This window comes from Leucopleurus acutus, assembly GCF_964270905.1.
Source record: "Leucopleurus acutus genome assembly, chromosome: 8".
In the NCBI taxonomy this organism is placed as follows: Eukaryota; Metazoa; Chordata; class Mammalia; order Artiodactyla; family Delphinidae; genus Leucopleurus; species Leucopleurus acutus.
Window position 1 is genome coordinate 12,677,691 of NC_139151.1, and position 22,839 is coordinate 12,700,529.

The following is a 22,839-nucleotide window of genomic DNA, read 5'->3' on the forward strand; positions in this document are numbered from 1 at the left end:
CTTCCTCGCTTACGTGGATCCATTTAAAAATCTATATCTTTCTCCCATACTTGTCCATCAATCATTCCCCTTTCATATCCATGTAGAATTTGTCCCTTATGAAAATCAGACTTTTAAAAATATATAATTATAATGAGAGAAAATGTTTTAAAGTCTTAAACCATTCAATGAATTCAGTCAAACTATTGCTTGTTCAAAAGTCTGTCAATAAAATCACTCTTCCTATCTCTAATAAAAAGGATAAATATGAGAATTCAACCACTCTTTTCCCATTTGGTACAAAGCCAAGGCTCACAAAAGTATATTTCATTAATGGAAGCCTCAAATAATATGAACTTTCAACTTAGTACTTTTCACAAAATCAATTTTCTCAGAATGGGAGTGGATCCTGAAGAAATGAGCAAGTAAGAAGTCCACTTCTTTCTGCTGTTTCAGTTTATATGGATTGATAAGACAGTTGCATTGAGAAATAATAAACATTCAGTAACCTTTGGACACAGGAACTAAAACACTGTTCAATATTCATCTCCCATCACTACAAAGAACTACTTCCAATAGCAGTTAATTACAACATCAAGCTAAAATGCAAACCAAAGACACACCTTGCACGTTTCTAGTTGTAGATCTTTGCTCACATAATAATCCCCCTCCTAGAATGTCTTTATCTCCTCTCTAACCAAATTCTACATTCTTGAAGGGTTAGTTCAAATCTCACAGCTTTGAACCCTTTCTTGATCCTATAAATTAACTCTCTAAATTTCTTTCCCAATCACTGTGCCATTCATTTGACTCAACATAAACTACCTTGTGTTATTATATATTTTTGTAAATGTGAATATGTTGTAATCCAATAAGCTGTAAGGTCACTGAGGGCACAGGCCAGGCTTGTACTATCTGCACCCTCCAAGTTCCTTGAAATATTATCACTCAAATATTGCTCTCACCCTATGAGTGCAACTAGAATGCCTTTTGGCCAATCTGCAGGAAAATAAATCCTTTCAGGTTTTCAAAAACACTGAAATCATAGCAAGGGAGAAAGACTATTCAACTCATAATTCAAAATAAAGGGAATCATTTGCAAATAAGGCAATATTCTGGTTTAATGTCCTAAGTAAGCTCCAGTAAAAAAATGTTTTAGGCCCCATCTTTCTTACCTTTCATAGGAGAGCCCTGAGGTGTGGCTGGGACATGGACTCCCATCCCAGGACCACGGCGGTAAGGAAAGTTTTCAGGACTATATTTTTCACATAATACTTGCATAAAACTCCTCCCACTAGGTTGATCCATCTTCCTTTCCTAAAATTCTACAAGAAACCAAGAAATCATCAAAATTTATTTATTTACTCATACAAGAAATACTTATTGACAATCAATTATTTATAAGGTACTAAGCTAGGCACTGCATACACAAAAGACAGGCAGGGAGAAGAGTTAGATGCTGCAAAAATACAGGGGAAAGATGATGAGGGCCCAAAGTGGTACAGTGGTAGTACAAATAGATTTAAGATCAACTTAGAAAGCAAGCTTTTCAGGAGTTATAGGGGCTGACGGGAAGGTGGAGTCAAGGCTGACCCCCAGGTTTCTAGTACAGGAGACTAGGTGACTAATGACACAACTAAGAAAAAAGAAAATATGGAGAGATCTAGTTTTAAGGGGGAAATTGATGAATTCTATTTTATACATGTTCAATCTGAGGCACCTGTTTCAGGGGAACAGTCTGAAGTTGGGTGAGAAAGGTGAGCTAGCGGCGAAGATTTGGACCTCATCAGGAAATATCATGAATAAGAACAGTAGGGCACTAGAACTCTCTGGGACACTGATATTTAAGATACAGGCAGAGGAAGCAAAGCCATGACGGAAAAGTAAAAGGGATGATCAGAGAGTGAAGTGTATAGCCAACATTTTGAGAAGTTTTGGTGAGAAGGGGAGGAAGAAGATGGGCTGATAAGGTAGGCAGGAACAGGAGAGAGTACAGGATTGGGGGCAATTGCCAAGATCTTTCCTCTTAAAATAGGAGAGAACTGAATACGGTTATAGATTATAGAGAAGCAGCAAGTACAGCTGGAGAGTCTGAGAATGACTCCTGGTATCTGGTCCTAGGAAAACCCAGCAGGAATGAGCATTAAAAAACTTCTAAAAGGCTGTTTGGTACTACCCATATAGTACTCCAAACTGTTTACCATTGGTGGTGATATATTTACTTCACTGTGCTGCACTGGTTTACTTTTCCTTATACAGTTTAATTATACTGAATGGTAGGTATTTTTCTCATGCGATTGCCCTAACTCCACCATTACATTATGAAGGGGAGCAGTGCTATGCGATTCTACTTTTCCAGTATTGATTCATAGCACCTGGCAGAGTACACTACACACGATAAGGGCTCAGTAAATGCTGCTGAGAACTAAAATCACGAGCCTCCAGTATGCTGAGCGGAAAGAGAAGATGCAGGATCAGGAGTGGGTTTAAGTCCCACCCGGTTCTACCACTTAATAGTTTTGTGCCATCAGGCAAGACAGTGTATTTCTCTGGGACTCAAACGTCTTATTCTGTAAAATAAGATATTAATATCTATACTGCTTGGAGTTCAGCGTTACTGTAGAGTTCTAAAATGTACAAGTGCACTATTGAGATTACAGGGCTCTTGTAAAGCTCTAAAACACACAACTGTTATTACTTGTAAAAGGAATTTGTAGTATGGTAGAAAAAGCACATAAACAGAAAACTTAGGCTCTGTCATTTACTAGCTGGGTGAAACATAAGCTAGTTAGCTAACCTCTCTCTACTTCAATTTTCCCACTATGGATGAGCTAAAATTTTCCTCTTGGGTTTGTAACAAGAATTTGAAAAGGGCATAAATATCAAAGTGGTCTTTAAACTTGGTCCATTTTCTAGATTACGAGTATTGTACTTCGTGAAATCAATTCACAAATGCCTAGAACACAGAGTAGACACTCATTGAGCACTTGTCCAAAAGTTTTACCCGTACTTAATTTATCAAAGTTTAGACTACGTAATACATTTCATAACAAGTATATCACAAGTCACCTTGAAAATATAGGGCTGCCCTCGGTCAGGGTCATCATTTGGGAGCTTAAGAACAGAGCCTGTTTTAGGACAAGAGAGTTTGTTCTTTCTGTCCAGAGTGGTAAGTATATGCTGCTGCCCTCTATCCCAGCACTGTGTCAAAAGTGAACTGTGTGGGTTCATCTAGGACTCCAGGAACTTTCAGGTGGAAAGGTTCTTTTTCAATGTAAACTCACCACCAAGAGCATACAACACAGAGCAGGTGCTATGCCACTAGTGACAGGCATCATAGTTCTTATCAAAGACCTGTCTCAAGCAGAATGCCAACAGAATTTTCAGAAATGTTTAAAAAAAAGTCAAAGAAGTTACACTGCTATCTTCCATACAACTGGCAGTTCAAAAGAATAAAAAGTGTGTGGGAGGGTGCTGAAGTGTCAGTGTCAAAATAATAGTCACCGAGTTTAAATAGCATCTTTTAACTGAGCTTCAGAATCTCTTAAACTCCAACCTCTTCAATCCAAGGGCAATAATCTTATACACAATTTATTTACTTATTTATTTATTTATTTTTTGCGCTACGCGGGCCTCTCACTGTTGTGGCCTTTCCTGTTGCAGAGCACAGACTCCAGACGCGCAGGCTCAGCGGCCATGGCTCACGGGCCCAGCCGCTCCACGGCATATGGGATCTTCCCGGACCGGGACACGAACCCATGTCCCCTGCATCGGCAGGCGGACTCTCAACCACTGTGCCACCAGGGAAGCCCTACACAATTTAAATATAGACAAGCTGAGTGTGGAACTAAAGAAACCTCAGCTAAAATTGGAGTCTGGACAGACCTATAAGCAGAGTCCTCACCCTTGCCACGCAACATTAATTACTCCAAATGGGAAGAGATGCAGGCCTACATCTCTGACAGGAAAGTGTTGCCTACTTTACTATCCAGCGGGAAGAAGAAAACTCTTTGCTCAATGACAGCCCAGCCAATCAGAGACCACAGCAGCCCAACCAACCTCCATACTTCGGACTCCCAGCTTCCTCCAATGGACTGTTTGGTTTTAACACACTCCCCCTCCCCTCATTTCCTCTGTAAAAGCAAGTTCCCCTTCCTTGTTCTCTGGATTTGCCTGTGGTCTGCCACAGTTTGCACATCTCAAATTGCAAATCCTCTGGCTATTCCCAAATAAACTGGCTTTTGCTGGTTAAATAACTGGCTATTATATTATTAAAATTGATATGAGGGATGGTGAGGTTAGAAACATATGCAAGTCAAAGTAAGTGTTAGTAAGCAAGCAATCATGGGAACTGAAAAGTTACTCCTTATGGCCCCGTGCTTTCACAATGCTTCCAAATAGTCTGCTTTTTCTTTTCCTAAAGACTTAAAAGCAATGCCAGTCACCTTCATTGGTCATTTTCCAGGATACTCTATTGGAACAGCATTCCAGGCATGCAGATAGTGTACACAATAATACATGGGTTTCGAATTAGAACATTAAGATTGCAAAATGGATCAGTGACATAAATCTACTCAAAATCTGTTGGGGCAGTTGGAGGAGGAACAGTAGGTGGGAAAGGAAAACTGAAAACCAAATAGATTGAAAAATGAGGACATACAGGACGGAAGAAGATCTTTAACTGGAGACTTTTAAAAGGTTTTTTTTGGAGGTGGAGGGGTAATCTATGACTTTCTGGCAAGAACCAGTGTCAAATAACATCTGACTACCTTCTACAGTTGGCAGAGGTCTAATACATTTGTAAAAGTGTGCTGAATTGGTGCTTAAAGCCAGGGAGCCAGGAATCTGGGGTGATGTTGCTTGGTTCCATTACCAAGTCATGGAGCATGCCTGTGAAAAACTCAACTCCTTTGTGCCACAAATCCTGACTATAATATGCTTTCATAAAGCACTTGGTAAAAGTGCAAGTTGGAGGATAAGGTGCTCGGCCCAGTCACCTAAGTAACCTCAATAGCTATCAATTTGTACTTTCTGTTCCCAAGGTCAGGTCAAAATTAGTATGAAACTCAACGCAATTGGAAACAGAAAATAGGCCATGTCTGACCACGAAGAGTGGAAGAGATGCAAGATATAGCCTTATGCTGGTATGCAAGATCAATATTTACTTCACCAAAAAATTTTATGTTAAATTACCACACTTCATAAAGTGTGAATACTACCAGCCTCACTCACAACTTCCAAAAAATATAAATACTACCCCAGAGTCCCCAAACATGCATTTTAAATCTTATAAAAAATAGGTTTATCTGCCTATATATGCACAGACTACCTCCAGAAGGATAAAATAGAAATTAGTAAAATTAATACCTGTGGTTGACTCCAAAGAGAGGAAATGAGGAATAAGGTGAAAAGGAGATTTCCTTCTCACTGTTCAACCATCTGAACCGCCTGAACTCACCAGGTGCATACATCACCCTTTTTTTCCATACATTATCTTTTCAAAATACAAAACATTTTTAAGTGATTTATCTGGGAATGACCTAATAATTTGTCAAAGTATTTTTTAAGTCCTCATTATTATCAACTGTCTGTGAAAAAAAAGCCAAACTCGACCATGTGAAATATATAATATTAACTTTTAAAGGAATTGGGAATTGAGGAAGAAAAGAGAAATAAAATGGGTGGCCAAACGGAAATACTTTTGTAAACGAGCATTGGTAAAGAAAAAGAAAGCAGTGCAAAACACATCTGAGCCTCAGAACTAAACTACAATCAGAATGAGAAGTAGGATTGAGAAGAAGGAGGGAAAATGATTCGTGGTACTCTCATAGTCATTACCATGGCTTTAACAAGGGCAAAGCAAAAGTTCCACTATGAAGTGTACAGAGGGGTGGGAAGAACACCCTCAGATCTGCCATGTTGCTTCCTTTGCTAGCCAAGTTAAATGTGTTAATAAAAGTTACCCAAATAGTTCATCCAAATTACCCAAATGGTATCCAAACTATTGTGACTCTGGAACCACAAGGGCCCCAGCAGGCAGAGGTTACAAAGCCATAGCCTAAAGATGCTGGGGAGCTTCAGGCCTCCCAGTTGCCTCCTGCTGTGGAGACTAACAAAAGAATGGGGCTTCCTACAGCAAGATGCAAGTTACTGGAATAATAAACAGTTGGGAACTGATTTAGAGTTCTAAAAAATAAATTGCAAGAATTCAAAATATGCATTAATATAGGATGAGGTTAAACACCCAGGAAGAGCTTTCATAGCATAAAAATAATAGAGAGGAGGGAAACACTCCCAAGTAGCTTAAAATTATTTTCAGTCATTTGACATGGACCCATTTATATACAACTAGCCAATCTCATCTATTCATCAGAGAAGGGCAGAGAAAACCACATTCTCAAAGCTACCTGCCAATATTTTGCTACCAAATATGTGAAAATAAAACTTAGGTTAAACATTTTGGCCAAAGGCTCCACAATTTCACCTTAGGGTTCCTTTGGTCAGATGACATTTCATTCCAGGCATTTTTCTCTTCTCAGGTGCCTATCTCCTTTACAAGACAATCTGAGAATAAGAATTTCTTTACCACTTGTTTAATAAAAATGGAGACTACAAATATATCCAGTTTTCTCTCTTTTTTGCACCTTATCAAGTGGTTCCAATTAGGCTTATTTGACCATTTATTCATAAAATGTGTGCCCTCACAAAGCTTACAGTCTCGTGTGATTCCATTCAACAAACATGAACCAGACACCGAATCTGTGCCAAGCTAAATACTAAAGAAAGTGAGAATGAATAAAATCCAAATGCTGCCCTCGGGGCATCCAAAACCTAGAGGGAAACACAGGGAGGTAATGCGTACCTGAAACAAGCCACCCAGAAAATAGTGAATTCAAACACAAGAAGCGATTAACTTTTTGGAAGTATGATCAAGGAAGTAGGAGGTGAATCCTGAGCCATTTTGAAAGATAACAAAGATTAGGTTAACGGGTTGGAGAAGAGCATTCCAGGCACAGGAAACAACAGAAGATAAACCAGCACAAGAGACATTAAGCGGTATTGCTACAACATAAAATATTTGTGGGGAGCAGGGGAGACAGGAGATTCGACTGAAAGGTGGACAGTGGTCAGCTCATGCCTGACCTTGCTCAGGTTTGACTTTATCCTATAGAGGTAAAAGTAAGAAAAGTTTTGATAGACTGCTGTGAATATTGTGCAAGGATGGGGGTGACCGATCTTTATGTAGACTATCAAGGGGTCAAAAATGATGAGAATTTAAAAATCCCTAAAGGACTGGGCAAGTAGGAGTTTGTTTACCTTAGTGGAAGCATTTTCAGTACAGACAAGGGAGTAGAAACCATAGTTTAGGGGGTTAAGGAAGTAAATAAATGAAGACAGTAAGTATAGACCATGCCTTTGAGAAGCTTAGATGAAAACAGAAGAGATGGGACAGCTGATGAAGAAAAACCAAGTGTTCAGAGAGAGACAGAGCTGTTATATCTTGTTCTTTTTTTAAAAGAACAAAAGAGGCATTTATAGGCTGAGTTTGGCGGGTAGGGGCATGGAGCAGGTCAAAAAACTAACAAAACAAAGGTAAGAAAAACAAATATCATGTATTAATGCATATATGTGGAATCTAGAAAAATGGCACAGATGAACCGGTTTGCAAGGCAGAAATTGGAGACACAGATGTAGAGAACTTTCCCAGGGCAGGGAAAGTGCGGGGAGAGGGGGGTGGTGGTGGGATGAATTGGGAGATTGGGATTGACATATATACACTAAATGTATAAAATAGATAACTAATAAGAACCCGCTGTATAAAAAAATAAAATAAAATAAAATCCAAAAATAAATAAATAAATAAATTAAAAAAAAACAAAGCTAAGGAGGAAAATCTGGATAGCATCAAAGAATCTCTTAGTATTACTAGCTTTCTCAATTTTTGGAAGTTTTTTTTTTTTAAGCCCGTTTAACTTTTACTTTATGGACTCCTAACCTCATCCCTGCAAAGCTTCCTTTTGTGAAAGACCTCCACTATATCTAAACCCTGCCAGATTCTTGGACATTTTAGGTAGCTGGGACTTTAGTTTGTTGTTTTGTTTCCTAAATCTTTCTGATCCTCAGCAAAAGTGTACCCAATAAAACATAACTACTCTGGGAAAGTATATGTGTATTTTACATATTTTTACCTCCAGGAAAGATAAAAATGAATAAACAAATAAAGGAATGGATAAAGAAGATGTGGTGCATACAGACAATGGAATACTACTCAGCCATAAAAAAGAACAAAATAATGCCATTTGCAGTGACATGGATGCAGCTACAGATTATCATACTAAGCGAAGTCAGAAAGAGAAAGACAAATACCGTATGATATCACTTATATGTGGAATCTAAAATATGGCACAAATGAACTTATCTGCAAAACAGAAACAGACTTACGGACATAGAGAACTGACTTGTGGTTGCCAACGGGGGTGTGACTGACTGGGAGTTTGGGGTTAGTAGATGCAAACTATTAAATTTAGGATGGATAAACAACAAGGTCCTACTGTATATAGCACAGGGAACTATATCCAATCTCCCGAGTTAAACCATAATGGAAAAGAATATTAAAAAAGAATATATTTATGTGTATAACTGAGTCACTTTGCTGTACAGCAAAAATTAGCACAACACTGTAAATCTATACTTCAATTAAAAATTAAATTAAAAAAAGAAAAAAAGGGTCTATTGATAAGCTTTTTTCTAAATAACTGCTTTAAAAATACTAGAGATATATATTCTGAATTTTTAAAACTTACCAACTGAACATAAGCAAAAAACCTATAACCCCATGTAGATGTAGTTTTACTTTTCATTAGCTAAGCTAAGCACGTAAATAAGTGTCACCAAAAAGCTTTTCTTACCTGAGGCATATTTAGAGCCACAGCCATACCAGGAAGCTCTGGTTGACAGATTTAGAGAGTAGATTAAAAGCCTGAGGATGCACTTTATGGTGTATATTTTTTCAGACCATTTTTTCCGTACTATGTAGATGCATGACGTTTACACAAAGATTAAATTACTTTTAGATACAGAGCTCTGTAACCTGCCTTTTCACTAAACAGCTCATGAAAAACTTTCTATATCCATAAATATATACATATACAATCTTTTTTTTTTTTTTTTGCGGTACGCGGGTCTCTCACTGTTGTGGCCTCTCTCGTTGCGGAGCACAGGCTCCGGACGCGCAGGCTCAGCGGCCATGGCTCACGGGCCCAGCCGCTCCGTGGAATGTGCGATCTTCCCGGACTGGGGCACGGACCCACGTCCCCTGCATCGGCAGGCGGACTCTCAACCACTGCGCCACCAGGGAAGCCCTATAATCATTTTTATGGTCTGTAGAGTATTCCATTAACAAGCTTTTGCACCTGAACTCATGAATGACAGCAATCTCTCCCATAAAAACACATTAAAGACATTGTCCAAGTCAACATACTTAGGCTAGACAGTCTCATTCTGTATGGCAGTTCTACCTTCACTTATCATAAAGTACATATACCTGCAATTCTATCTCGGTTACCTCCTTGAGCATTATGTAATATACCTAAGTGGATGCCTTCCTGGGATGAAAAGTAAGGAAAATAAATTAGTTCTAATAACCTTTCAGAACTCTTCTGTAGAATTATAGTTTACTAATTCACAAATTGACTCTGAGTATGCCAAGTGCAAAACTTGAGCATAGCTGATAAGTCCATTATCATAACATACCACACCACCATGATTTCACACCCTACTATGAACCACCCTATTTCTCAGTCTCCTTCTCAACTGTATACTAAACTATATCCAAGTGAAATAATGTAGCACATCAACTTTTCTTGGTAGATTATTTTTTTAATTAAAAAAATTATTATTATTTTTTTAAATCCAACATTGCCAAATGAAATGTGAATTCAGACTCCTGGTCAGTCCTTGAATTGGGCTATTAGTAGGGCACTGTTACCCTCTTCACTTATCACAGCACTATGCTTCTCCTTAAAAGTACCACAGGTATTAAAATATCTAATCCAAATCCTTTATTTCATTATATTAGTGGCACCAAAATATCTAAAACTGTGACTCTACCTTATCAGTGAGTACAGCCCCAGAGCTGTCTGTATTTTCTACTAAAGAACTATATTGCATACAAGGCACATTTGATGTTGGACAAAAGACAAAGTTTTCTCATCCACAACTGCAAATTAACAAACAGGACTGATTCTCACGCTAGTAGTCTATTCTACGTAGCACTCAAAATTTCTTATCCAAATGCACTAGCCCAAGAATTTTATTATTTTGATGAGAAAGTATCTGAGAGGAAAAAAATTTAAGAAAATACTGCTATTTAGATGTAAGTACCTCTTTGTGTGAAAATATTTCTAAGAACTTCTTTCTTAATTCCTGTAGCTTCTAACTGTCCAGAAATGTTGGCTTACACCAATTGTCTATATCCCTATGAAATTAGGCATTTTAGAATGCAGAAAAGCACTTTCCACCAACTTTCAGCAATCACAACATAAAAACTTTAATATTCACCACACCCCTTACTTCAATAAATTCCAAGGAGAGTCCGCCCTTATCCCCCTTCCCAACCCCTTCCCAAACAAGTCTGCATCCATCCCTACCTTTCTATGTGGCCCAGATTCAATTTGGGAAAATCTCAAGGCTTTTATGTTGCACTTTACTCAAAATTCAGGAGTAGAAACATTTACTCTTGAATCGATGCTCCCCAAAAGCCGAGTGTCCCCAAACTGAGATTAACAATCATTTGAAAGACTAGTAATTTTCCACAACCATCTTCTGAAACAGCCGAACTGACACTTATCTCTATTTACAGGACATGATACTGAGGTGACTTGCTCGGGTTTCCGAGGCCCAACCAGCATGCTAAGTTATACTTTCCGTATCCCTAATCTGTTGAGCCATGCTGTCTTCACTGAAGGAAAAAAAAAAAAAAAATTCATGTCAACAGTATGTAGCATCATGCACAAATCACAGAAATACAACTTATTAAAATTTATGAAAATCATTACAGCCAAAATACTTCTTGTAACCATGTCAAAGTAGCTGAACCACAAAGCTAAGCAGCAGTACTGATTGGTCTAGTCACCAAAGGGGGAAAAAATATTCTCAACTTCCCTTTCCTGCCAAAAAGCAGTAAATATTAGTTTCTTGAATGGATTGGTTTTCATCAGGAGAAAATTGTATACACATGCTATCTTTCAGCTGTGAATACACAAGTTTAAGGTCAATCTGTTCTATAAACTCAGCTGTTTATAGAACAGATTACCCCATCATCTCTACTTGTAAGTAACTACAGAGGCTATCAAGTTAAAGCAAGGCCTCATCAGGAACGGACTACTAGTTCATCACCCTGCAGCCTTCTACAGTTTACAGACCATTCTGGCTCACAGCGACGAATTGCCAGAATGTAAACGTCAGCCACGCAGAGAGGTTGCCAGAGTTTACAGGTTATTAAAAAAATTCACTAGCCCTTTCCATATTTAGTGCTATAGTAGTATTACTGCCCTATGGTGATACTGCCTAGTGGTAATAAGTGCTGGTTCTAGAACCAAAATGCCGGGATATACATCATGACTGACTCCACCACTCCATTTGACTACAAGGAGGTTACTTTGGTTTCTAAGTCTCCACTGCCTCACTTATAAAAGGGGTAACGGATAGCCCCTAACCCCTAGCTCATAGGGTTGCTGAATGAATAGAGATAACATGGGTAAAACAGGTTTCATTCAGTGCTTGGCACATGGAGAGCACTCACTAAATACTGGCTTACTATTACTCCTACTGCTACTGCTACCACTGTTACTACTCCCATCACCACCCAGTGAGCATGGCAGCATTAAAGTAGGGCTGGGGACTTATTTACAAATTTTGCTAAATAGATTTGATCTAATATTTTTTGGTCCTGGGCCTATGCTAATTAATGCCAATTAATGATTCAGGCAGTAAAATGTCTGACGTTTATAATGTCACTCCTCCTTAACTAGAAGATCTTCCCTTCTCCACCTGTCTAAATTTTATGCATCCTTCAAGGCCCTACTCAGAATATACTTCGGAGATGAAGCCTTTTCAGATACCTCCTGCCATAATGATCTGTTTCCTTTGAGCTGAGCTCATGGTAAATATTTATTGCCAAAAATATTCAGTGGGCAATTAATCAATCACATATTGGCATGGACTCTTTTCATTTTTGTCCCATTATTAACTCATGCATAGTGTTGTGATTTTCTTTTGTTTGTTTAATATCTTTAGACTGTATAGCTCTTGAGGGTAAGAACCATATCACAATGCTTCTATCTATCATGGACTGGAACTTTGCATATAACTGGCACTCAATGAATATGCTAATCAGTGAGTTTTCTAATCATTTCTGATTGTGCATATCAAATGTATTTTAAAAAGTATGAAAAGCAGGTGTATTAATAAACTCAGATCAGAGTAGTTACAAACAAAAATGCATCATAGCCACCACTGAATTACTAATTATGTCTACCTCTCCATGGGGATTCCAAAAGTAAGAGATCGCACGACAGGGCAATGAATCAGTAACAGAGCCAGAAATACTTGCTTCTGAGCACAAGCTAAATTCTTCTGCAAAAACTACAGCCACAGTAGATTTAATACTGAATATATAACTTTGGTATCTATACTATACTATATGTCTTATATGCAAGAGTTAGTAATTTCTGCCATACTTCAGACCAATAGGCACAGTGTAGTAACTAAAGAAGAATATATGCGCATTGCTGGTGAGACTGTAGAATGGAGCAGCTGCTGTAGGAAACAGTGTGACAGTGCCTCAAAAGATTAAACATGGATTTACCATATGATCCAGAAATCCCACTTCTAGGTATATACCAAAAGAACTGAAAGCAGGGACTTGAATAGCTATTTGTACACCAATATTCATAGCAGCATTATTCACAATAGCCAAAGGATGGAAACAATCCAAATATCCATAGGCAGATGAATGGATAAGCAAAACGTAGTATGTACATACAATGGAATATTACTCAGCTTTGAAAAGGCAATTCTGACACATGCTACAACATGGCTGAACCTTGAAGACATAACACTAAGTGAAGTATGCCAAACACAAAAGGACAAATCCTATGCGATTCCACTTATATGCGGCATCCAGAGTAGTCACATTCACAGAGACAGAAAGTAGAATGATAGGTGCCAGGGGCTGGGGAGAGTGGGGAACAGGGAGTTATTGATTAACGGGTACAGAGTTTCAGTTTGGGGACAAAAAAGTTCTAGAGATGGCCAGTGGTGATGGTGGTACAGCAATGTGAATGTACTTAATGCTACTGATCTGTACATTTAAAATTGGTTAAAATGGTACATATTATATATATTTTACCATAATAAAAATACTTCAAAAAATAGGGAATAAATAAAATATGTTACACTAAAAAAAAAAAAGATAAATACAGGTCAAGTCCAAAATGCCTGATTCTTACTCCCTCAGCACAGTTATCAAATTAATGCCAACAATTCACTTAAGGATCTTAAAAAGTGGGGGATAAATTAGCCAAGTCTCAATAAATGCATTTTGTAGGAGATATGATTTATAATGTATACAATCTTACATTTTTCTTGGATTCCTTTACTGGTGTTCACATGGAAAAATGTCACTAATGGATGAGGGATTAATAGAGTTAACATTTAAACTACAATCTCCAAAGGGACTTGCCTTTATAAAATGTATGCCTTAAGTTACTAATAGTACCTATGAGAAAATATGATCCTCATATAAGTCACAATAATAAGGGTTTAATAATCTAGACCTGTTTCCAACATTTTAAGAATCATGATTCTTTCCTAAAATTCTTTTTTCACTTATCTATAACTAAATAACAATACCATGTTATAAATATAATAAAAATATTCTCAAAATGACCTATTAAGATAATGGCACCCGTCAACCAGAACTTAGTATTTGAGAGATTCACTACATTAAATCATTATTTTAAAATAAAATGTTATAAATATATGTCTAAGCATAAGAGGGAAGGGAGAGTGCTAAAGTGCCTGAAAAACTGCCTCCCCAGATTTCATAATACAGTTGAGCCTCATTATTAGCAAATTCTTTATTTGCAAATTCACCTACTCGAATTAATTTGTAACCCCAAAATCAATACTTGCAGATCACTTGCAGATCATCTGCAATCATTTGCAGATACTTGCAGAGTAAGAAAAAATTTGAGTCACCTGACAGACGTGTACATTTTCAGCTGAGACAGAACAAGGCGTCGCTCTGCCTTCTTGTTTCAGCTCTCATACTGTAAACAAGTGTCCTTTTCACGGTCTATTCAGTGCCAGGTTTTTCATATTTTTGTGCCTTTTTGTTGATTTTACTATTGAAAAAGGCCCCTCAGTGCGATGCTGTGTCCCTAACCACAGGAAGGTTGTGATGTGCCTTATGGAGAAAATTGGTGTTAGATGAGATTTATTCTATCTAACTATAGTGCTGTTCACTATGAATCCAAAGTTAATGAATCAACAATATATACTGAATAAGGTGTCTTTAAACAGAAACACGTATAAAACAAAGTCAGTGTATATATGTCCATGCCACTCTCTCACTTCGTCCCAGCTTACCCTTGCCCCTCCCCATGTCCTCAAGTCCATTCTCCACGTCTGCGTCTTTATTCCTGTCCTGCCCCTAGGTTCTTCAGAATCATTTTACATATATACACTACCAAATGTAAAATAGCTAGCTAGTGGGAAGCAGCCGCATAGCACAGGGAGGAGATCAGCTCAGTGCTTTGCGTCCACCTAGAGGGGTGGGATAGGGAGGGAGGGAGGGAGGGAGATGCAAGAGGGAGGAGATATGGGGATATATGTATACATATAGCTGATTCACTTTGTTATACAGCAGAAACTAACACACCATTGTAAAGCAATTATACTCCAATAAAGATGTTAAAAAAAAAAAAAAAACAAAGTCAGGTATTGATCACTTGACGAAAATGTTGTGTGCAATGACTGGCAGGACCCTAACCCTACATTTCCCCTGGGAGCAATGGTTCCGTATTCACTAATTTGGTGTTCATGGCAACTTTACATAAGTACCATGAATAACAAGAATCAACTGTATTTTGTAAAGAAAACTCTGGAGGAAAAAAATAGATCAGTGGAATTGAAAAGAGAGCCCAGAAACAGGTCTATGTAAATGTACCTGCAAGCATCATAGACATCAGTAAGAAAAGGTTAAACTACACAAGAACTGTCCCAGGACAAGTGAACATAAATCTGGGAAAAATGAAAGGGAATCCTCATCTCACAACACAGAAAAATTCAATCCAGCTAAAATGTGGAAAGCAAACTTTATTCCTATGAGAAGAAAATAGTTATTTTTTTTTAAATAGGAAAAGAGCTCTAAGATCTTGATTTAGGGAAATATTTCATAAGCAAAATGCAAAAAGGAACCATAAAGGAGAAGTCAAATGAAAAACTTTTGATCATCAAAAGACTTTAAACACAGAAAAAGACAAGCCAAAAACTGGAAGATAATTGCAACACATGTAACTAACATGGGGGAACTCCTAAAACCAATAAGAAAAAGGCAAACAACTCAATAGAAAAATGGAAAAGACATGAACAAGTATTTAACAGAAGATAAAATTCAAAAGACTGATAAATATATGTAAAAGATGTTCAAGTTCAATAATTCAGAAACAGAAATTAAAATCTCAACAAACTATCATTTTATATAAATTAGCAAAACTTAAAAATTCGACAATACCAAGTGCTAGAGAAAATGTGGAAGAATAGGAACTCTTCTATTGCTAGTGAGAGTACAAATACCTTGGAAAACCATTCATCATTGTCTAGAGAAGCTGAAGATGCACATTCCCTGTGACCCAGAAATCTTCCTTCTCAGTGTAAACTCTACCGGAACTTGTAATGTGCACCAGGAGAAAAGTACAAGAATGTCCACAGCAACGGTATTGTTTGAAATTACAAAAATCCTGACCAAAAAAAATGCCCTTACGTGCAAGAACAGGCAATTGGATACATTGCATTATATTCATAAAATGAAATGTTTCCACAGCAACAACACATAATACTTGATCATTTGCTATGCCTGCTTCCTTATCAACGTGAATGACTTTTAAAAACACCGTTAAATGGATAAAATAATCACAAGAATATATACAGCACAAGCCCACTTAAACAAAATCAAAAAAATAGAAGATTAATCATCGTATTGTTTAGCGTTACATACATAGGTGATAATTGTAAAGAAAAGTCAGAGAATAAACACGAAATTCAGAACTGTGGTACCCTTGGAGGGTGGGGGTGTATCATCGGAGAGAGGCACACGGGAGGCAAAAGCAGAGTTCTTAATTCCCTCCTCAAACCTGCTTCCTCCTCCACCAAGTCCCCACCTCCAGAGTTACATTTTTCTCTTCCTCTCACATCCCCGTAATTAACCAACCTCTAAAACACCCCAATTCTGCCCAGTTCTTGCCATTTCCTCTACTTTACTCTGGGTTAAGCCTCCATCAACCTCTCTCTAGGACTGTTGCAATAGCTTCCTCCCAGGTCACTCATGACCATATAATTCATTCTCCAAGATCATCCAAGTGATCTTTTCAAAATCTAAGTCAAATCATGTCCTTTAAACTGTCCAAAAGCTTCCCTTCACACTCAGAATAAAATCCAAATCTTTATCATAGCCTTCGGGGCTTCATTTTATCTGTTCTGTGCTTACTTCTCTAAACTTACCTCCTCCCACCCTTTTCTTAGCCCACTAGGTTTCAGCCAGCATGGCTTTCTACTTCTCCAACCTGCCAAGCTGATTGCCCCTCTTAAGGCTTTTACAGGAATGCCCTTTTCCTGGCTCTCGGCTTAGCTGGCTTCATCTCAGCATTTGAGCCTCAAATAAATGGAAGCACAAATGTCGCCTTCTCAGGGAAGCCGCCTCTAACCAGCCCGTTAAAAATGGCGCCACTGCCACCGGCAATCACTTATCACCTCACCCTCTTTCATTCTTGACAGCACTTATCCCGACCTATTAATTTAGTGACAAACTCCACCCAGAACCGAAGTCCCACAAAAGCAGGGACCTGTCAGTCCAGTTCGGCCTGGTACGAAGCAGTGTCAGGCGCATGGCAACAAATATCTGTCGGCTGAACAAAAAAGTGAATTTTTACTTTGAATAAATATGAAGCAGTATTTTCTGACAGTGACGTGAAAACCACGAAAACCAGTGAGAGGTATTACAGATGGAAACTTTGCAAATCACTGGAAAAGCATTAATCTAAGAGGAATTTTAGTCGAAGCCTTTTCTCAACAGTACTAGTAATAGATCACATTCCTAAGGACCATTAACGAATGATTAGTGAAAGTTTCATATAGCCAGAGTCCTGAGTTATGGAGGTGTGGCATCTGTTTAACTCTCCTAATTCAACCTGAGTTCAGTTATGAATCTGCACTGAAATTTGAGCAAGTTATTTACCTCTCTACGCCTGCTCTCTCATTTGTAAAATGAAACTATTAATAGCTATTTCATAGAGTCACTGTGAAGTTTAAGTGAAAAAAAAAAGTGTTTAAAGCATCTAGCTGCACCTGGCCTAGCAAGTGGTCAATAAATTGTAGTTATTATTATGAAAACTGAGTAGGAAAGTCCAGAAAAATGGGAGAGCTTATGAGTCAAATAACCCCCAGGCACCTTCTGCTTCTAGCGGAGGTAGACTAATTATATACAATGTACTGGGACCATAGGCCAGGACCAAGTCCTTTTCCCTCCAAAAAGAAGACCAATGTACACAAGGGTAATACGTAAGTACGGACAAAGCACTTTGAGAACACCAAGGGAGTGACTCTCTTCAAGAAGGTCAGCCACACATAAACCTGAGTCTTAAAAGAGGTCACAGGAATTCCTAGATGAAAAATAAGGGGGAAAGGCACAAATAAGTGAAAGTGAGAAATGCAGTGTGGCTGGTGTGGAGTGTGAGGGAGAAGGGCTGGGAGATGAAGATGGGCCTGCAGGACCAGATGGCAAGAGGCTAAGGTCCTCTGTTTCCAAGTCTGCACTTTATCCTTCAGGGAGATGAAGGGTGGGGGGGAAATCTAACATGTTAATTTGATATCAACCCTTCTAAAGAAGGCAAAACACATTTTTATGAATTTAAACCTAAACACCATATAAGTCCACCAACTGTTAAGTCTAAAATGGAAAATAAATGTTAAGCCTAAATTCTTGAAAACACGAGCAATTTGCTTAACAATGACCGACACAATCTGTTCTCAAGTTTCATTACTTTGATGAGCCTTGTTACCATGATCATCATGACAAAAGCAGAAAATATCTATTGAGTTCACTATTTACCTTGTAGTATGTTGTTTTTTATGTGCTATCATTCAATTCTCACAACACCTTTATAAAAGGTACTATTATTAACCCCATTTTACACGTCGGAAAACTAAAGCAAAGAGAGGCTAGTCAGATGGCTAGTGAGTGAAAGAAGATTCAAATCTAGGCTGCCTGACTCCAAAGCCCTCAAATTAAACCAATATGCTGAACTGAAACTGCTCAGTTCATTTACATCATTTGCTAAAAAAACTGTATGTGTACCTACTGTATTTTAAAGCATCACAGCTAGGTCAGCAATTCTCAAGTTTTACTGTACATTAGAATCACCTGGGCAGATTCCTAGATTCTGATTCAGTAAGTCTAGGGCAGAACTTCCAGAGATCTGCAATTTTAACCATTAGTTCAATCAATTCTGATTCACTTGATCATAGTTCATTCTGATCACCATGAACTATCCTGTGACAAAATGTGTGCTAGATGTCCTAGAGATCTGAGTATATTTGAGCTTCTGTCTCCATGAGTTTACAATCTAAAAGAGACAGGAACAAGATACACAAACAGTAAATACAAAGCAATACAGGAAAAGCAGTATAAACAAAACGGCAAGAGAGCCTTCAAGGAAGAAGGATCATCTGTAATGAAATGAAGATGAGTAGGATTTCATGAAGAAAGGGAACATGCTTCCCACAGACTCTCAGGAATAATGTTACATACAAAGGAAGGTACGACGAGTAGACAGCTTGGCAGGAACAGAGGATCTGCGTTTAGGAATGCAAAAATAATGTCAGTAAAAAGTAGAAGCTGTAGAATGCCCTCAATGTCAAACTAAACACTATGGGCTTTATTCAGTGCTGGCACTGGGAAACCGTTAATGGTTTTTGAAGAGGGAAATTATAAATGACAGCAATATTCTTTGGCAGAGTACTCTGATGAAGCTATGCAAGGTCAAGCAGATGGAGAACGGGAACAGTTAGGCTGTTAGCATTCCAATCCCAAAGAGGTGAAAGCTAGAACACAGGAGTGGCGAAGAAAAAGGGGAGAACGGTACCTCAACGATGAACTGCATGCAGGGCAAAGGCAACAATCACAGCTAAACGATTTCTTCACCCCTCAAGTTCAAACTGTATTACTATCAGTTTCGTATTACTCTTTACAACTTTTTCTGTACAGCCAACTAGGCCCAAAATATACAGAGTTCACTTATTTAAAACACAGCCCACGACTAAGATGTCAGCCAACAGGTCTCTGAGCAGCCAAAATACATGTCACATAGTTGATACACTAAAAAAAAAGTATTTATATATATAGTATTTAACATACATATAAATGAAAGAACATTATTCAGAGCTATATAATCTCATGCGACGCAAAGTTCTAACAAAGGTAAGCATCTAATTTCCAAACCCACAGCAGTTTGGAAGCAAATATTAGAAAGGGAAAAGAGCCTGCTATAAGTGGAAATACTTAAGAGTCTGAGGTTCAAGAGAAGAAATGAAAACTATAAAAAAGCACACACAATCACTCAGGGTAAATTCTCCACAACTGTTTATTGACAGGTACACGTGATTCCCAGAAAAATGAAATTAATGAGAATCTTCCTTAATGTCCCGAACACCTACCACAAAAAGAAAACTTTTAAACATTCTTTAAAGAGAAATATTTTAAAACAAATATTTACCTGATTAGAAGGTAATTTTTAAAGGACGGCTGATACATGCCAGCACAGCCCCTCTCATCAGTAACCAAGACATAGTCAATAGTTAAAGGTAAGAAAGATATATTTTATAACACACAAAGTTTGAAGATAATAAGAGTGCTTTCATAAGGCATCTAATCAAGAATGTGGTCCCACTGGTAAACTTTAATTTGGGCAATACTTTCCTAATGGCTGTGCCTTTGAATTCCATGTTCCAAATAATACAAAGGCATCCTCAACAAAAACTAAAACTATTAAACTGGTCTTAAATACACCCTATAAATGTACCTACTGAAGTCAGGCAACATCATTTGACACTCAACGCCCTGTAACAATAGGCTGTGTGACAACTTTTAAAAGGACTTTAAAAATGGCAACACATGAAGGCCTCTCACTTTGTTTACCAACACTCATTAGCATTTATAATACTACTCATACAAGAACCTCACCTATTTTATAAACAGATGAAAACGCCCTTTTTATGGGGGGAATTAAGATGTTAACTGAATCAAAGTTATACTTAAGTTTATGATTAAGTTACTAAAGCCATAAACCTGCACCTTTAATCATGTAGAAAAAGTATACCATACATTAATTATTGGAGTAAGGAAGTATGGGTTTCAGCTTGAGATTTTTTAAACAGCAGAAAAGCAAAATTACTGTATTAACACTGTAAGATTAAAATAAAATTACCTTAAAGATGCTGTAGGGATGAATCAACTATATGGAACTAGGCCTCTCATATTTCTCAGACCCAGCAAAGGACAGAGAAAATTAAAGCACACACTTATTTCAAAAATTTCACAAATGATCAGGCAACATTAAGCTATCAAAGGTTAAGATTATGGTACAATTTGCTACCCCTTATAAATATGTAAACAAATGAAGCAGTCCGTCGCACCAGGTGGGCTCCACTCTACCTCCCCATCCATCTCCTTGTAATCATCCTTGCTCTCTAGAAACATACATGAAGACACTAATTGAAGCCAAAGAAATGTGCCTTGGCGAAAGTGCCTGTCAAACTGCAACTTGTGACCCACATAACAATTTAGTGGATTGAGTCAGCATTTTTTAATGGAAAAGAATGAAATATAATAGAAATGATCAGTATGCATCATAAGTAACAAGGGTAAATACTGCTTTGTGAAACTTTTGTCGGTATGTACTAGATCATGATGTAAAATGTGCTTCTAACTATGGAGCAAAAAGTTTGAAAGCTCCTACCCTAGAGATTTAGGTCAAATGCCTCAGGACTCAAAGGCTGAATGTCTTCATTAGTCCTCCGAACCTACACATAATCTCTTAGCTCAAGATGGACTCGTGGAAACCAATTTAAGAGCTCCAGGGCAGCATAAAAAGAATGGGGACATGCCTCAACTAAACCTGTATCTGGACCTGAAAGAACTGCTAACTTCCCCAAACAACAGACCTAGGCGGTGCCTACAAGCTTCTGGTAGCTTAGCAACCTTCAGAGTAGAGCTCCTCCTTCCTCCACTGACTATAAACAGTTCTAGTCTTCCAACCAACTTCCCTGAACTACAACTTCTAGAACACTGTGCCCCAAGAGAAGACAGTATTAAATCTCCTTCTCGCTTCACCAATTCCCAGTATGTCTCCCTAGAAGAGAGCCTTGTACTCTGTACTCCCCATTCTCAGCGAAGAATGAAGCTCCTCACAGGTTCTTACCCTCCCCCTTTCCCAGATCCCAGGACGGGGCACCCTCCTCCCAGGCCCCATCCTACTCCAAGCGCCTCACTGTCAGTTAATTGTCTTGGGGGCAAAATGATTCTCCCAAAAGTCCTTATTGAACTACCGCATCCCTCTACCAGCCCCCGGAAGGGGCAGGCCTAGAGTCCCAAGAGCCTGGGAATGCCAGTCCGCTCCTTGCCCCACCAAACCTCCCTCGGGAAACGTCCTTTATTTTATTTTTGATTTTTTGATTTTTTTTTTTTTTTGCTTCAGTGGTTCAGAGGCAAGTTTCCTATTTCCCCAGCAGCCCCCGAGTCGTCTCATCTCCTACCAGCCAGGGGGCATCTCCTCATCCCCCACGCCCCCGGGGCACAGTGATTAGTCCGGATTCTCAGGAATTCGGACAGGCTCCCCCCAGACGCCCTCCTCCAACCCGGGCCCCGACTCCCTCTCCCAGCCCAGGCCCTCCCCGCGCCGCCTCAGCCCAGGCCCGGCCCCATCTTCCCTCCGACCGGGCAGATGTCCCATCCTCCCCTTCGCCCACGCAGGCCTCGTCCCGCTCCGACTTCTTCCCGCTGTTTCCTCGTACGGCACCCCGGCTCCGGAGGGGAGCCCCTCGGGCCTCGAGAACCCGGCGGAGCCGGCAGGCCCGGGCTCCACTCACCCCTCAGCCCGGGAGGCGGGGGAGCTGCTGCGGCGGCTCCTCGGGCTGCGCCTCTCCTCCCCCCTCCCGGCCGCAGCCGTGGCCGCCGCTCAGCCTCCGGCCTGCTCCCGGCCGGCTGCAGACCGGATCCGCTTCACCTCGTCCCCCACTCCGGCCGCCGGAGCCCAGTGTCCTGCATTGACCCGGAAGCAGCTTTCCCGGCCCAACAACAACACGTGACCCCGTCGCACGTGTCACGTCCGCTGCGTAATGGGAGGGGGCGCCGGAGGAGCGGGTCCTCCCCGACCGAGCTGGGGTTGCCATGGCGACGGGGATGTCTGTGCCGGCCTGGTCGACCCTAGAAACACACCTCATGGGCTCTTTCTCTTGCCCGTCATGAGGGGACACCCTGGGTGCAAAGGATGAGTACAAATTGTCAAATCAGAGTGGAATAGG

The 22,839-nt window shown here is 39.3% G+C and overlaps 1 protein-coding gene across 2 annotated transcripts in view; it reads right to left on the reverse strand.

The window, feature by feature from the left end:
• Nucleotides 1–22,566, reverse strand: part of TBCEL (tubulin folding cofactor E like) — an 83,565-nt gene extending 60,999 nt beyond the window's left edge. For both annotated transcript variants that reach the window (XR_014326403.1, XM_082845311.1), the window contains exons 1-2: nucleotides 22,405–22,566; nucleotides 1,155–1,304 (exon numbers count right to left, since the gene is read on the reverse strand). Coding sequence is in view for 1 of the 2 variants with exons in the window: in XM_082845311.1 (XP_082701437.1) it covers nucleotides 1,155–1,287 (133 nt within the window). In the remaining variant the exon portion in view is untranslated. The remainder of the gene's footprint in view (nucleotides 1–1,154; nucleotides 1,305–22,404) is intronic.
• Nucleotides 22,567–22,839: the final 273 nt, after the last annotated feature.